The sequence below is a fragment of the Vicugna pacos genome, chromosome 15 (assembly GCF_048564905.1).
Source record: "Vicugna pacos chromosome 15, VicPac4, whole genome shotgun sequence".
NCBI lineage: Eukaryota > Metazoa > Chordata > Mammalia > Artiodactyla > Camelidae > Vicugna > Vicugna pacos.
The window spans coordinates 31,586,062-31,600,890 of NC_133001.1; the positions used below are offsets into that span (position 1 = coordinate 31,586,062).

At 57.2% G+C, this 14,829-nt stretch overlaps 1 protein-coding gene and 1 long non-coding RNA gene across 2 annotated transcripts; one reads left to right on the forward strand and one right to left on the reverse strand.

Moving 5' to 3' along the window:
• The first annotated feature begins 350 nt into the window (after positions 1-350).
• LOC140685728 (uncharacterized) lies at positions 351-4,232 on the forward strand. The gene is made up of 3 exons (XR_012059088.1): positions 351-533; positions 2,605-2,667; positions 4,087-4,232. It is a non-coding gene; the product is annotated as an uncharacterized lncRNA (long non-coding RNA).
• Positions 4,233-4,279: 47 nt separating this feature from the next.
• PKDCC (protein kinase domain containing, cytoplasmic) lies at positions 4,280-14,339 on the reverse strand. Its single transcript, XM_006211462.4, has 7 exons — positions 13,516-14,339; positions 9,204-9,326; positions 8,320-8,591; positions 7,581-7,660; positions 7,216-7,323; positions 5,394-5,567; positions 4,280-5,176 (listed from the first exon to the last, which is right to left on the reverse strand). The coding sequence occupies exons 1-7, from the start codon at positions 14,152-14,154 to the stop codon at positions 5,091-5,093; spliced, it is 1,482 nt and encodes a 493-aa protein (XP_006211524.2). The 5' UTR covers positions 14,155-14,339; the 3' UTR covers positions 4,280-5,090.
• Between the last annotated feature and the right edge of the window lie 490 nt (positions 14,340-14,829).

The window sequence follows — 14,829 nt, forward strand, 5'->3', positions numbered from 1 at the left end:
AGGGTTTTTGGATTACCCTAATCCAGTGCCTCTAAACCTGTTTTTCATCATTGCACACCCTGCCCAGTACTCTGGTGGATACTCTTTCCCTAAATGCTACCCCTCCCATTGCATTTTAACAGCACAGTTATACTGCATGTCTGTTTATGTACTGTGGCCCTGCGGAGGCCTGCAAACCACTGTGATATCCAGGATTTTTTTCATCTCCCAAGAGTTTTATCTCCTTGGGGATGGTGGTGCCCTTGATGAGAATGGACGCTGTAGAGGACCCCCTGATGGTTTGGGCCCGATGTGTTCCTTCATTCAAACAGAGCAACAAATGGTTGGATTTCTAAGAATGGAACTGGGAGCCAAAAAGGAAAGCCTTCCCTTTCACTCCTGTCAAGTCAACTGGAAGCTCAAACATGAAGTGGGATGGAGTGCAGGGTATATCCCTCTGGCCTCTCCTGACCAGCTCTCTCCTCTTCTTCACCCTGCTGTCTTCTTCACCCTGACGTTTATAGACTTCACATCAAGCTCCGTCTGGCTTCAAGGTGGGTTTGGCTGATGGAGAGCTCGGCAGGAGATGGTGGGGGAGGGGAGGACGGAAAGTGAGGGGAGACTGGCTCCCTCCTTGTGAGGTCTTCCTGGCTGACTATGTCCTTTGGTGCCTTGACCCATCCTGGGTTCTGCTTCCAGGTTCTAGTAGTAGATCCCACTCCCATCCCTTGGGGAGAGATGGTAACAGCTTTACTGTTTCCTGTCCCAGGTTATAGCGCTGGCCCGCGGGCCCCCCTGTACCACACATTTGTAAATATATCCAGTGTTCACTGTGGTTTCCGTTTCCTGTTGGGAACCTGAATGCTACAGTGGGGAGGTCTTGTCACTGCACCTCAAGAGAGACCTCTTGGAGCTGGAACGAGGCCAGTGGAGGGCAGCTGAGATGTGGGGGGCTGGGTGGGATGCGGCGGGAGGACAAGGGATCACTGTCCTCAAAAAGGCTGATAGGGACCTTGATCTGCTTTCTGGAATGGGGTGGAAGATGAACTTCCCCCTACACGGTCATCAAGGATCCTCTAGAGCTTGAGAGGTAATTTAAAAAAATATCGTGGTCCATCTCCTTCACATAGTTGGGACTAATGTAGCACTTTCTCCACCCTGGGGGGCGGATAGCATGGGCTTGGGTTCACAGAGAAGTGAACTCGGGAGATGAGATGCATGACAGACCTCAAAGGAGTGCTTAAAAAAGGTCTGGCTCCTAGGGGACAACCTCACCCTTATGGGATGATGCCAGAGAGGCGGACCTGGTCTCCTTAAATTGCTCTTTGGGTTTCCCATCAAAGGTAGAGTGCGGGTCTTGGAATCCTTGCCAAGGGAGAGGCAGGTCCGAGCAGATCATTGATCTTTCGGGTTGCGGTGGGGCACTGTGCTCCTGGGCGAGAACGGTGGGCAGAGAGGAGGGATCACAGTCTTGCAGGAACAGTCGCCTAGGCCTGATTCCCAGCGGTTCAGCTCTCTGGGCCATCACCTGTCTCACAGAGTAGCAGTGAGGATTAGGTAAGACAGTGCACAGGAAGGCCCCTCTTCCTAGCAGACTGAGTCTCCTCACGCTCTAAGTCCACCTAGTCCCTTTCTGGCTCTGCCACCAGGAGCAGGGGACAACCAAGCCTTGCGGGCTCTGGGCTCCGGAAGCCACAGAGTGAAAGTAAGAAGCTGCTGTCATGGATGGGGGTGGGTGGGCACATTAGCCTGAAGCCTCCTAATCCCATTTTCTGGTTTCATGTTAATCCTCTTCCTCCTTCTGTCTGCCACACACTCAACTCCCAGGGCACTGACCCGGAGAGCCGGGGTCCACCTCCTCCAGGCGACAGCAGTGTCCCTGGTGGGGGTGCTGGAGGTGGAGTGTGCGGGGGACGTTCTGGCTGGCCCTGGGTCCTCCCCAGCTGACCTGGGTACTCTTGTAGGCCCGGCCATGTCTGAACACTGAGGACTCTGCTTACTTATAATAATGATGACAGTATCAGACAGTGTTTCCTGAGCACTTGCTGTTTGCTGACACTGGCTAAGATGTTTATGTCCATAACTTCTTTCAATTCCCATAACAGTCCTGTGAAGCAGGTATCATAAGTGTGAAATTTGCAGATGAGAGGGTGGAGGCTCAGGGAGTTGTCAGCCCAGATCACACAGTGAGCAAAAAGCAAGACCGGCCAGAATTCCAACAGAACCTCATCGGGGAGGAGTGACAACATGGGCCTGGAAAGGACCCATTGCCTCCCTCCTCTGAACTTGAGGCTTCAGTTGGGTGAACACATTTCTTCCGGGCACTAGACCTGGGTATCACTGGCTATGCAGTGGAGTGGAAGGAACATAGACTTTGGGGTGGGCAGGGGTGGGCCCAGCTTCTGCAGGAAGGGGACAAGATGTTCCCAGGAACTGAACGTTTTCCAGGGAGACAGGTGGCTGCATGTAATAGGCCATCTAGGGGAAGGGATGATTTCGCCTCTGGCTTTCATTCGCTACCCCCTTCATTTCAGGGCACTCAACCACCTCTCCATCCCCAGCTGCAAATGCCCTTCTCTTTACTCTGCAGGACTGAGTCTCACCATTTTTGCCCTCCACGTACAGGTTCGGAGGCAAGGCTCACTCCCTGAGAAAGAAGCGATCCAGCATCCCTTTGGCCACCTGCATGTGAGTCTCTCTAAAAAGGTTTCGTGCACTTTGGAACTCCGTTTTAGTTTGGCACACATGCAAACTGAGTAAGGGCTCCCTGACTCTAACTTAGATTCCTCCCCTCCTGCACAGGCGTGGAAGTTAGGGCTGGGTGAACGCTCACTAAATCCCTTAGCAACTGTGACCTGGGCTTCAGGTTTCAGGCCTGTATAACTGCAATGATAATCATACCTCACCAAGGCCAGAGTCTGCCCCTCTCCACTGGCCAGTGAGCCCCTCATCTGGAAACTTCTAGAAGCCCAGAAGGAAGGCAGTGGTTGGTTTGCCTTTAGTCTCCTCTTTCCTCACTGAGGCTCGCAGCTCCCGAGCCCTGTGGGCCTCTGCTGACTGGAACCAGGGTCTTAGTTTCCCTCCGGATGGCACAGGCCCCACTGGCCTTCCTACCCCCGCCCCGTGGCACCTCACTGGGCCCAGCGTGGTGCTGTGGTTCTCCTGCCCTCGGGCGCCACAGACTGGCTTGAAGTTGGAGGCCAACAGAGGGCAGTGTAAGCGCTAACGCTGGATGACACGGGACAGGCTACAGGTGTGGTAGCGCACAGACTCAGCTGAGGAAAAGGGTCTGGAGGCTAATGGAAGCTGAGGTCCTCCTGGGAGGAGTGGGGATGGATGGTGGTGAGCACGGGCAGGACCCGGCTTGGCTGAATCATGGTGTGAGATTCTGTGGAAACTCTGACCCTCTCCACCCACCACAGTCACCAAGCCCAGGTTGGCAGAGGCAAGATGTGGGGTGTGTGTGCTGGGCATGGTGGTGGTGGGGAGCAACCCTGAGGGTCCAAGCAGCATCTGTGATGTGGACTCCGGAGCTAACACTGGCTCCTCAATCACTTAGAATTACGCCCCCCCCACACCTGCTGAGAAGAAATCGAGTCCTGAGTTGAAGTTTGGTTACTCTTTTTTAAAGCCCTCAAAGGTTTGTGGACTTTGAGAATATTTTAGAATGTTGTGTAGGAGAGACGATGTGGGATTTCAGGTTAGAAGACTTGCATCCACGCTGGGGCTCTCTTTGGCCTCAGTGTGATCTGGAACTCTTTTGCTCTCGCTTCCATACACTTGGGTCTTCCCCTGCTAGATTCTCCCTCTAAAAACCAGGAAGAGGGGACTGGGCTTTCCGATGGCTTTCCTTTCTCTCCACTTTCCATATATTTATTTCCTGCTCAGAGAAAGGGTCTGAAAAAGAAAAGTGCGCCTTACCTTGTGGGCAGTGGCGAGGATGGCCGGGTGCCTCCCTGCACGGAGGCAAAGCCGACCCAACTGGAGGCTGCTCAGGTCCCCTGGCGTGGCTGCCATCCCACCATCAGGACATGAATCCTTTGGGTAAAGGCTTGGTATGTAAGAAGCCAGTGTGTGTTCAAATTTTAACCTCGTGTCTCTGGTCAGGACATGGATGCGGAGGGCCAAGGAGGGAGAGGGGCTCCATGGGAGCTGGGCCTGAGAACACGTTTTGCTGACTTCAGTGTTTGCCATGGACCTTTCACTCCTCCAAGGACATCCTCCATGACACATTGTCCCAACCCCGACAAACATACATCAAAGACATAACTGAGGATGAGTAAGCCCAAGAAACTGTGGCTTGGGAAGAGTCCTTGCTGTGAAATGTCGTTTTATTAATTGACTTTTTTTTTTTTTACAAAAATAAACATTTTAATGAGTAAGAAGTACAAAAGCTTCTGGATATACAAACTCCAGGAAGGGGGAGAGGCTGGTTTTGGCTGCTTTGCGGCTTTCACTGAAAGCAAATGAGGCAGAAAGGCCCCACCCCCACTCCAGGTCCTGGCTCAAACTGCTACCTGCTCCTTGACCCCACGACTTGGCTCATACCTTGTGTGCTCTCTGCCCCGGTCCCTGGGCGGGCCCATGAGTGCTCCCTGTCGGGTGCCCAGAGGTGGCCACCCACGTACAGAATCGCCCACAACCTATAGCATCCCTCCAATCTCCCACTGCGAGCTTGGCTGAGAGAGCGCTTCATGACCGATTGTCCCCACGCGGCCCCCGCCGGGCCATGGCACATGCAGCAGCACCAGCAGCAGGGGCTCTGGCTACATTCTCACACTATGAACACAGTGATGGGGCTGCCCATAGAACCGTCCCAGTGAGGGGCAGAGCCCCCAGTGGGGAGACCAGCCTGAGCCTTGCTGGCAGCCCAGAGGGTGGGAGGGGCAGTCAGCCCCCCATGATTCCTGGCCCTGAGGCCAGCAGTCCTAGACCTAGACTGGTAAACTCACATTTTAACATTTGGCAGTATTGCACGTTGTCCTGGTCACCTCGGTCTGTCTGGGATGTCAGCCTTGTCTGCAGTGGTGCCCAGGTGACATGCAGTGCTGCTAGTGCAAGTCACAGGCAAGCCCAGCTGGCAGGGATGGTCAGCTGAGCCCACAGACAGGTCAGCCAGAGGCCCTCACGTATGTGGTCTTGCTGGGATCAGGGACCACGTGGCTCCATCCTGTCTTGAAAAAGACCAGTTGCCGGCCTGGGGACAGAGATGAGAGGTAACTGGACTGGATGTTTCTCTCCCCGGAGGCGGGGCCACTCTCCCTAACACAACTGCCTTAAGGATGCTTGTCTCTCATCATCTCAGCTTCCTTGTCTTCTCATCATTTCTGGTTTCTGATGGGGGACCACTACCTGTTAATCTCTTCCAGGAGGTCAGGTCACCGCCCTCAGGATGTCCTTTCCCACTGGCTCACCTGTCCAGGTGGTCTGATTGGTGACTACGAAAGCCCGGCACTGGGCATGGCTCTCACAAATGTCCACAGCCTCAGCCAGGTTGAACACTGACAGGAGGCAGCTTCCGTGGTGGTAGGATGGCCAGCAGCGGTAGTCTTCCTGGGGGACGGTACTGTCTGGGAGGCGCTGGTACTCTGTGGGTTGGGGACGGAACTCAAATGAGAACTCTGTGTCCCCAGGGGAGACGGCTGGGGCCGCTTTCTCGAAGGGGCTGTGAGACTCATTTCTTAGGTGAAAGCTGAAATCTAGCCCAGTGCCCCCAGCATGGAGAGGAAGGCAGCTACCGTTGTGGAACCGGGATAACCACTCAGGAAAGGCAAAGCTCAGGTTTAGTTTTTGGGAGACGCACATCTCCCAAATCTAAGGGCATGCAGCTGGTTCAGGCTGCACATGATGGTGGGCACACGCATGGGATAAATGCACACGTGAGCTACAGACTGTCCAGGCTGGTTGCTGAGCTCAAGACATTCTAGACATTCAAAGCCAGGTTGCTCAAACTTCAATGTGCGTGTGAATCTCCAGAGAATCTGGGTAAAATGCAGATTCTGATTCAGAAGATCTGTGGCGGGGCCTGGGAACTGGCATTTGCAGCCAACTTCCCAGTGCTGCCAGTCTGTGGACCACGCTTTGAGTAGCAAGAGTTTAGAGCTGCCCTTTGGTCCCATTTCCTCCTGGCCCTGGGGAGAGAGGTTAGGCAAGCTCGTAGGGGCAGGCAGTCAGGAGTTTCTGAAGTTCAGAGGCATGCAAATAAATGTAAAACACACAAAAAAAATTACCATGTGGGAATCCACAACTTCAGTGTTAGGGGCGGAGGCTGGAGGAAGAATCTGAGATCTCCCCATTACACAGAAAGAGCCCCCAGAGGCTCTGGAATCTCCTCAGTCCGGAAGCTGTTTAGCTCAGGCCTCCTGTTCCCTGAGTCCTTCCCGCTGCCTGGGGAGCCCCAGCTCGGGGCTGATAATGCAGAAGCCCTGGGCCTCTGGCCACCCCGCCCTCCTGCCTCCTCCTTCTACCAGGGGCTAGACCAAAGTCCAGGGTTGGCTGTGATTTATTGCCCCATAAACGGCGTCCTCAGGGACAGAGCCAGCCATTGTTCACCTCGTTAAACTTTATTTACAGGGCTAACGAGGGCTCCCCCACCCCTCAGACTGGCCGGAGCTCCTTGAATACGGACGCTGCCCATCCCTCGCCCCCTACCAACCACGCTAAACCCCAGGGCCTCAGCGCAGGGACCACAGCCCCGTGGCTAGGATCCTCTCCCTGCTCTGGGGCTCCTTAACTGGTTTCAGTGTGGAGACCTTCTCCACCTCCAGCTGCCCTCCTAGCCCCAGAAGGGCGAGGAAGGAAAGAGAAGCAAACATACATTGTGCTCCAGCTGTGTAACAGGAAATGGGCTAATTGCTTTCACACATTTCACTTGGCATTTACTCCCCATGAGACTTTTGTGAGGCAGGTAATACTGAACCCAACTCACAGATGAGGAAAGTGAGGTTCAAGGTGTAAGAACTTGCTCAAAGTTACATAGTCAGTATATCGTGGGGTTTGCAGCCACTCTAGGAAGGGGTGTTGGTCCCCACCCCTCAGTTCAAGGCCCAATTATAATTGTTCTCACTCAGCCAGAGATAAGACCTCTAAGTGAAGGCTAAGTGCTCAGCGGTCTCTCCATCACCCCAAGTGAGGCTGAAAGGGAGGATGAGCCACTGGGCCCTCTTTGGGAGGTCACTCACCCTTGCATCTGCTCCCCACCTCCCCAGCCCCTAGATCCCTGCCGAGGCCACGCACCCGCTCTGCTGCCCGCCGTGGAGTTCTGCAGATACTGCCCGCTCCGGTACAGGTGCAGCACCTTCTCCAGCTGGGCCAGGGTCTCGTCCACACCCCAGGTGAGCTCTCCTGCAGAGTGCAGTGTGGCTATGAGAGGGTATCTGGGCTCCGACTTCTCCCTGAGGTGGGCTGCCAGCTGCCTTTCTCCCTCTCCCCTTGGAGCCTGGGTCCTGATGTCCAGAGGATCAGGGAGAAGGGCTGCCACAGAATGTCACTTTGGGAAATGATGGTTTCTGGAGCATGAGCTGTCCTGGGTCATTCTTGTTACCATGCCTGCTGGGGTAGGAGCAGGGTGATGGGAAGCAGGTGGGCCCTGGAGAGCTCACCTGTGGCGTTGACAATGCTGTCCAGCAGAGGCCGTAGTGAGGGTGGGGCACTGTGGGGCAGGAGGTATGTGAAGAAAAACCTAGGGCAGAGAGAAGTCAGGGACTCAGTGATCCTGCCTTTGGGGACACACCCTTCTCTACCCCAACTTGGGACAGAACCCCAATCTGGCCAGGAAGCCTGACCCCTCAGGCCAACCAACTAGGCATCTATACCCCCAGAGCGTGCCACGGCGTCTATTCAGACTCAGGATAGAGGTCTGGGCACATGCTAGGGCCACGGGTAATATCATACCAAACCGAAATCTGAGGTCTGTTTTCCCCAACTGTCCCCAGGACTTCCCCACCCCCTAAGCCCCACATTATCGCCCCGTTGACCAGTGTCAGAGCAGACCCATGGCTTGGTCCTATGAGGAGCTTCCAGGGGTGAAGGGCTAGGGGAGGAAGGGGCAGTGCCCATCCCACCAGCCCTGGGCTCTGAGTCTGACACTATTTTAAGAAGCCTCCAGCTGCCACCCTCCAACCCAGATTCTCCTTGGAGCTGACTATTTTTAGCTTCGGGAGCCTGAATGTTCCCTTCCTGACTGGGTGGAAGCCTTTCCCCGCCCCTGCTGCTCCAGTGGTCACGGCCAAGTCTCCCCGCCCTGGCTGTTGCCCTGAACCCCACACTGGCTGTCTCCCTGCTGGTGCCCCTGGGGCCCGCGCTCCATCACTGGCCTTCCTGAGTGGGGGTGGAGGGCACCTGTAGGCGTTGTAGAGGTTGCGTTTCTCGTTCATGGCCTCGCACCAGCCCTGGGCTGAGCAGGGCAGGGTGAAGTTCCTGGCTGGGAACTCGAGTATGCAGTCGGCGCTGCCTGAACACGGCGTCTCCTCCACGCGGGCGTCATCCAGATCTGTCACCTTCAGCTCCCCATCCACCAGCACAAACTGTCGGGGGCGGAAGTCCAGCAGAGTGACGGAGCCCAGCGGGGAGTGGGCCAGGTGGTGGAGAAGGCGGCCCAGGCTCAGGCAGATCTGAGGGGCAGACACCGGGCTGCTCATTGCTTCTCTCCTGGGAGGGGGCCTGGGGGCTCCAGGACTCCCTCTTTTGGGGCTTGGGACTTAGCTGGGATGGGGCGAGGGGTTGCCTTCCTCTTAAAGGCTCTAGTGTTCACTAAGGACCGAGGCTTGGGGCCTTACTGAGCAAGTCAGTGACTTTCTGTTACCCCTTGGCTGGCCTGACCCTGCTGGTAACATGGAGGACGTAGGGAATGGGCAGCAGGGAAGTCTAGGGACGATGAATCTCCTCCCTGAAGGTGTATCTTTAGTGTAGCTTCTGTCCAGTGTATGGAAGTAGAGGGAGGATCAAGATGAACTTAAGATCTTTTCTAGTCCTAGGACGCTGACCCTCCTGCAGCCAGGGTGAGGGGGTGTGTGTGTGTGTTTGGAGCAGGAGCACAAAACCCTCAGGATCTTCTGTCTTGTTTCTTTTTTGAACCCTTTGGCTGATGGCCGAGTCAGCTTTGCTCCATCCTTCCCTCCCTCTCCCTCGACTGAGGAGGAGTCAGAGCTGCTCTGGAGGGCTGGCCTTCTAAGGGAGAACCATCCCAGCAAATAGCCCAGAGCCCGGCCCTCCTCCCTGCTCACTCGGAATCGATCCTCCCAGGAAGTCTGCAGCAGCTGGATCATTTCCACCGGGGCGCCCAGCTCCGTGATGGTGGTCAGAGTGTCCGGGATGTCCTCGCTGTCCTGGTAGCAGTAGCCATAGAGCTGGAAGAGGCCCAGGCAGGTCATGAGGTCACAGGGTGGGGGTGGGGACAGGGAAGGGCTGGGCTGTCAAATGCCTCTTCCGCCTCATCCCTAGGTCTTTGCTTCAGCTCAGGCCAGAATAGAATAGCAACACTGCCCAGGAAGCCTGTCCTGTGTCCCAGAAGCCTGAGTCCCTACTGACTCCATCAGCCCCTTACCTCTGCCATTCAGGTAAATGGGCAGATCTGGCTACTGTGTGTTAACCATGTGCCAGGCACTGTGCTAAATGTTTTGTATGTATAACTCAATCCTTAGAATAACCTTAATAGAGCATGGTAGGTACTATTATTATCTCTAACTCGCACATGAGGAAACTAACTCAGAGAGGTTAAGTTACTTGCACAGGGTCACACAGCTAAGAAATGCAGTAGCTAGGATTCAAATATATGTCACTCTGATTCCACAGCCTGGTTCTTTCCAAGAGTACCATTTGCTAATCGACACACCAGTGGGTGGTTATTATAACTCCTCCCCTGCTCTAACCCTTGTCCTTTCTTCATCATATCCACTTTCTGGCACCTTCATTTTTTCTCTGCTGTGGGCTTTCTCAAGGAGAAGCAATCTCCCTTGGAATTGGTAACAAGTGTTGATAAGACAAAGTGTCTAAGGGGCAGATCCTCTAGTGTTCTTTGCATAGTTGTTGGGCAGGGCGGGGGGTCACTCACATCGGGTAGTGGTAAGAGATGGTTCCTGGGGAAGACTGGCCCTTTGAGGGCACGCTCACAAGGCCTGCCCACGCCACATGATCTGGGGGAGGGGCTTGGTACAGCTCAGCTGGTCAGGGGCTTCTGGGAAGCACAGCCTGACTTTGTCACTAACACCTAAACCAGCATCCACAGAGAGCCCTGCTTCTCCCAGCCTCTCCCACAACACTGCACACCAGCTAGGGATCAGCCGGTGCTGAAAACAACCAGCACCCTGTGGGGTAGGAACACAAAGGCTGAGTTGTCCAGGCCAGAGTAGGGAGAGGAGAGAGCTGCCCAGGGTGGGGTGGGGGTGGGGTGGGGCAGCGAGGGGGCCAAGCCCCTGAGCTAGATGTCCCTGTATACTGTCACCCTTCACACCCTTCCCAGCACCACTCCAGGCCCTGACATGCTCCCTTGCATCTCAGGAGCGCCCTTTCAGCTCCCTCTCCCTGGAGCCCACCGCCTCAGACCAGCAGGCAGGAGGGAAGGCATGTCTCAGTGTCTGCCATCAGATCACTAGGGCTGAGACTTGGGGGATCAGGGGAGAGCCCCGGGTGCCCTCTTCTTCCCTGTCTCTCCACCCTCCCCTCCCTGACCTGCATCAGCCTAGGGAGGCCCCAGACCCCAGTGGGGCAGAGGTAGGGGGAAGTAAGGGGAGCAGTGCTGGGGCCTGGTTCTCATTTTCTTGCCCAGAGTTTGAGCCTTTGTGGGAAACTTCTGAAGGTTATTAAACACCCGGAGGTCGTTAAATGCGCTGTTAACGAGGTATTAATCAACACCCCTCAGGAAAAAATAAAAAGACACCATTAACCCCCCCCCCACCACCAGAAGGAAGCGTTAGGCTGAGCATTTCAGTTGCATCTTTTGTTCATTTGGGAGAAGAAATATACTCTAGCAGGGCCAGAATTTGGGAAGAGGCCTGGGGCCCCATCTGAGGCCTGAGGCCCTGGGGGATGACAGAGGTGCAGGGGAGGGAAGACCCCTGTACCCTTTGACCCTGGGCTATAGAGGCATCTATCACGTGAGGGACTCTGTGTGTGTGTGTCTGTCTGTCAGAGGTGGGCTGGGGAGGGGTCACAGAAGATGGATAGAGAGAGCTCACCCAGGCAGTCCCCGGAGACTGGAGCAGGTGCTCGGAAGTGCCCAGTGGGACATGCTATCCTAGGCCTTTTCCATTTGAACCCACAGCATTAACTGGAGGGCTGCCAGAGGAGGGGAGGGGGCTTAGGGCAGCCTGGGGGAGTGGGAAACATTCTCTGGCTCCTCCCTGATTCAGCAAACAGTTGAACAATTTTGAAATTTTAAATGATTATGAGGTATTCATAAAACATTATTTCTAGCTTTCTGCACACCCAAGCTGACGCCTCCTGAGCAGGGAGAGCCCACGCAGGCTTCCCAGCAGCAGAGGCGACACTGCTGAAGAAGCCAGAGAGATACTAGTGTGGGGGTCAGGGGATAAATGTAGGAGCCTCACCACCAAAGCAGTCCCTAAATTCACATTGTTACCTCCACTACCCCATAATGGTAGCTTTTCACCTTTGCCCTGATAGAAAGGACCTGGGACCCTCCCCACCTTACAACACTTGTGCCCCAGGGCAATGAACCCCAGTCTTCGACCCTGTAAGAGTCACACAGCCAATCCCAGACAGACCCAGTATTGGTCTAGAAAAGGAATGGGTGAAAACGATTCAGTTGTAATCTTTTCCTTTGACATCATCAGTACTGGGCTGGGGGCCTGACATTAAAGTGGAGGACCAGTCTGTGATGTGTGTAGAGGCGGTTAACTGGATGCTCTTCGGGAAGTCTGGGTGGGGTAAGAGAGGGCGGGAGAAGTTCCTTAAGGGACAGCAAAGCACGTCAAACCTCAAATCTGTCAAAAGGGAGGAGGATCTTGAGTCAATTAACTAACACTTAATATCCTGCTAAGACACTCAAGACCTTCTCCACCCCCTTGGAATCTGGCTGACACCCCAGGGTTTCCAAAAAGTTCCCAGGAGCCCCTGGGAAGCAATGAGAACAAGACCCTCCCAGTTAGAATGGCCACGTAACCAGCCGTTCACTCCCTGAAGCTCCGCTGTGTCAGCTGTGCAACCAGGCATAACCACCCACAACTGTTGGCTTTGCCTGACCTTCTGCAACCATTTCAAGGCCCAGGACCCAGTGAACAAGTGTCTGACCAGGGCTGGAGTAGCCTGGGGAGACTGGGAGCCAGCAGGAGTATAAATAGCTCTCTGGCCTCTCTCTCTTATTCTGCAATACCCACCCAGACCTGTGGTCCATCCCCCTCCTGAGAAAAGAAGGGAGGGCCTCCGGGGTTTCTGGTCACTTTTGCTGGGTGCAGAAAGGTTAATCTGATTTGGGCTATGAGGTGGAAGGTGTGGGCAAGGTTCCTCAGCTGGGGAGCCTGCACACGCCTTACATTCGCTAGGCCAAGAGCAGTCAGGGATTCCCCTCAGTCTGCTCAGACATGTGCAAAGGGAACGGGGTGTCTATCCTAGGGCTGACTCAAGGCCGGAGGAGAGCTAGGGGAGAGGAAGAAGGGCAGTGCTGGGACTGTGAGAGGACCACTCTCCTGTTCTGGCCTGGAGGGGACAAGGTGGGGGTCTCATCTTTCCCCTCGCCCCTCAGTGAACAGGAGAAACAGAGTCCCATTTAGTAGGACCAGGGTATCTAGCCTTCTCAAGCTTCCAGCCTCTTGGCCACATTGGCTCAGATAACATAACATTCAGACCCTCAGGGCCTCAGCCTGTTCCCCAGGCTAGGACCCTGAGGCTTCCGCAATGGTTCGAAAGCCAACTTTAAGGCCTGGAGGACTCCAGGGCCTCTTCTGGGTAGGGCTGTGCAATTTCTGGCCTACAACTCAATCCCCTCCAGTCCTTCCAGTGGCTTCTGGGTAGGGTGGGGAGTAGGGGGTGGGAATATTCTTTGGGAATCAAGCCTGGTCTCTTCCTTGCTCTTCCTAATCTCACTGCTGTCCCACCCCAACTTCAAAGCCAGATAAGTCACTGGAAGTTGAGCGAAGTGGGGTTCCAATTCCATCAAGAAAGGGGACCCTATCACTGCGGTTGGGATACTGAGTCAGGGATGACCTCTATTCAGTGTCGTTTCCCTTGTGCTTAACAGCCCAGTTCCAGCCAGAAGCAGGGTCCTTAAGTCCCAACGGGCTCCCACGCCCACCCCGAGTTTGGGGACCCTCTGTCCTTGCCTTTGACTTCAAGGGATACAGTGTGAAAGCTGAGAAACTCGGGAGTCCCTCCGTAAAGGGACGGCCACCCAGCAGTGAGAGGCAGGGTGGTGTAGTGGGAAGCGGCCAAGGTCGGGGTCCTGCCCCCAGCTTAACCTGGGCACAGTCACTGGGGCTCTGCTTCTTTATCTGTAAGAACAAGGGTTCTTTTTCCAGGCAGAGTGATTGGGCCTGGGCACGTCCAGCCAGCACCCTCACCCCCGCACCCCCACCCTCGTACCTGCAGCACGTTGGGGTGCCGCAGCCGCTCCAGCAGCACCATCTCCTTGAGCAGCTTGTGGGCCGCCAGCCGATAGCAGCCCCTCCGCGCCCCGAACTCGCGCACGCAGCTGCCCAGATCGTGGCCGCTGAAGTCCACCGCCTTGAGCGCCACCGCGGCGCCGCCGGGCAGGCGGACCCGGTACACGGCCTTGGTGTAGCCGGAGCCCACGTACTGCGCTCCGGACACGTTGCGGAGCGCGGCGCAGCCCAGGCGCGGGCCTGGGCCGGGGGAGCCCGGGCCGGGAGCCGGGGGCCAGCCCGGGGCGCCGTCGGGCAGGGGCCGGGCCCGCGGGGGCCGGGGACGCTGCAGGCCCGGGCCGCCCGGAGCCAGGTCCATCAGGCGCCGCCGCTCCGGCCGGCCGGCCCCTGGCCCGGGGCCCCCGCGGGAATAGCGCTGCACCTCCTCGTAGCGCGCTCGGATCTGCCGGGCCAGCTCCCCGCGGCCCCCGCGACGGCTCGGGCCCGGGGCTGCCGAGGGCCCGGGGGACTGGCCGGGCCGCGGAGGCTCCGAGCCCGGTGCGAAGAGCACGTTGAGGACCGAGCCCAGCAGGAACGAGGCGCAGAAACCCGCGGCCACCACCGCCCGCCGGCGCCGCATCGCTCCCCTCCCCCCGGCCGGCCGGCCCCGCGCGGCTCCCCGGCCCCGGCCCCGAGAGGCTCAGGCTCCGAGGCGGCTCCGCTCTGAGACCCGCCGGCCCCCTGCCCAGCCCGCGCGCATGGCCCCGGCGGCCCCGACCCCGGCCCCGGCCCCTCGCGGGCGGCACATCGGCCTGACACTTGCCTCCCTCCCGCCCTGCCCCCGCCGCTTATAAGGCCCGGAGCCGCCCCCGCCCCCGCCCCCTCCGCCTCCGCCTCCCAGCTCCCGGCCTGAGCCCGTCCTCGGCGCCGCCCCCTCCGGCCGCCCGGCCCGGCCTTCCCCGCTGACTGACAGCGGGACCTCCTCCCGCGGCCGTCCGGGCCTGGGAAGCCGCGCAGAGGCGGCTCCGGCCCTGCCCAGCCCGCGGCCCCCGATCTCGGGCCGCGGAGAAAGGGAGGGGGCGGCAGCGGCCCCGGGACGCGCGGGGCCTCTGGGCCCAGCAAGGGCGGATAACGGGGCCGGGGCGGCCGGATAACGGGACCCAGAGGCGGCTAACGGAGCCTGCTGGGCAGGGTTGGGGAGAAGATGAAGGGGCGAGGCCAGAGGGTAACGGGCTCCAGAGGGCACGAGCAGCTGGGTCCAGGGTGCTGGGGATCCGCGTGATCCCAGAGCCCAGAGCGCCCTCCCTGGGACCCG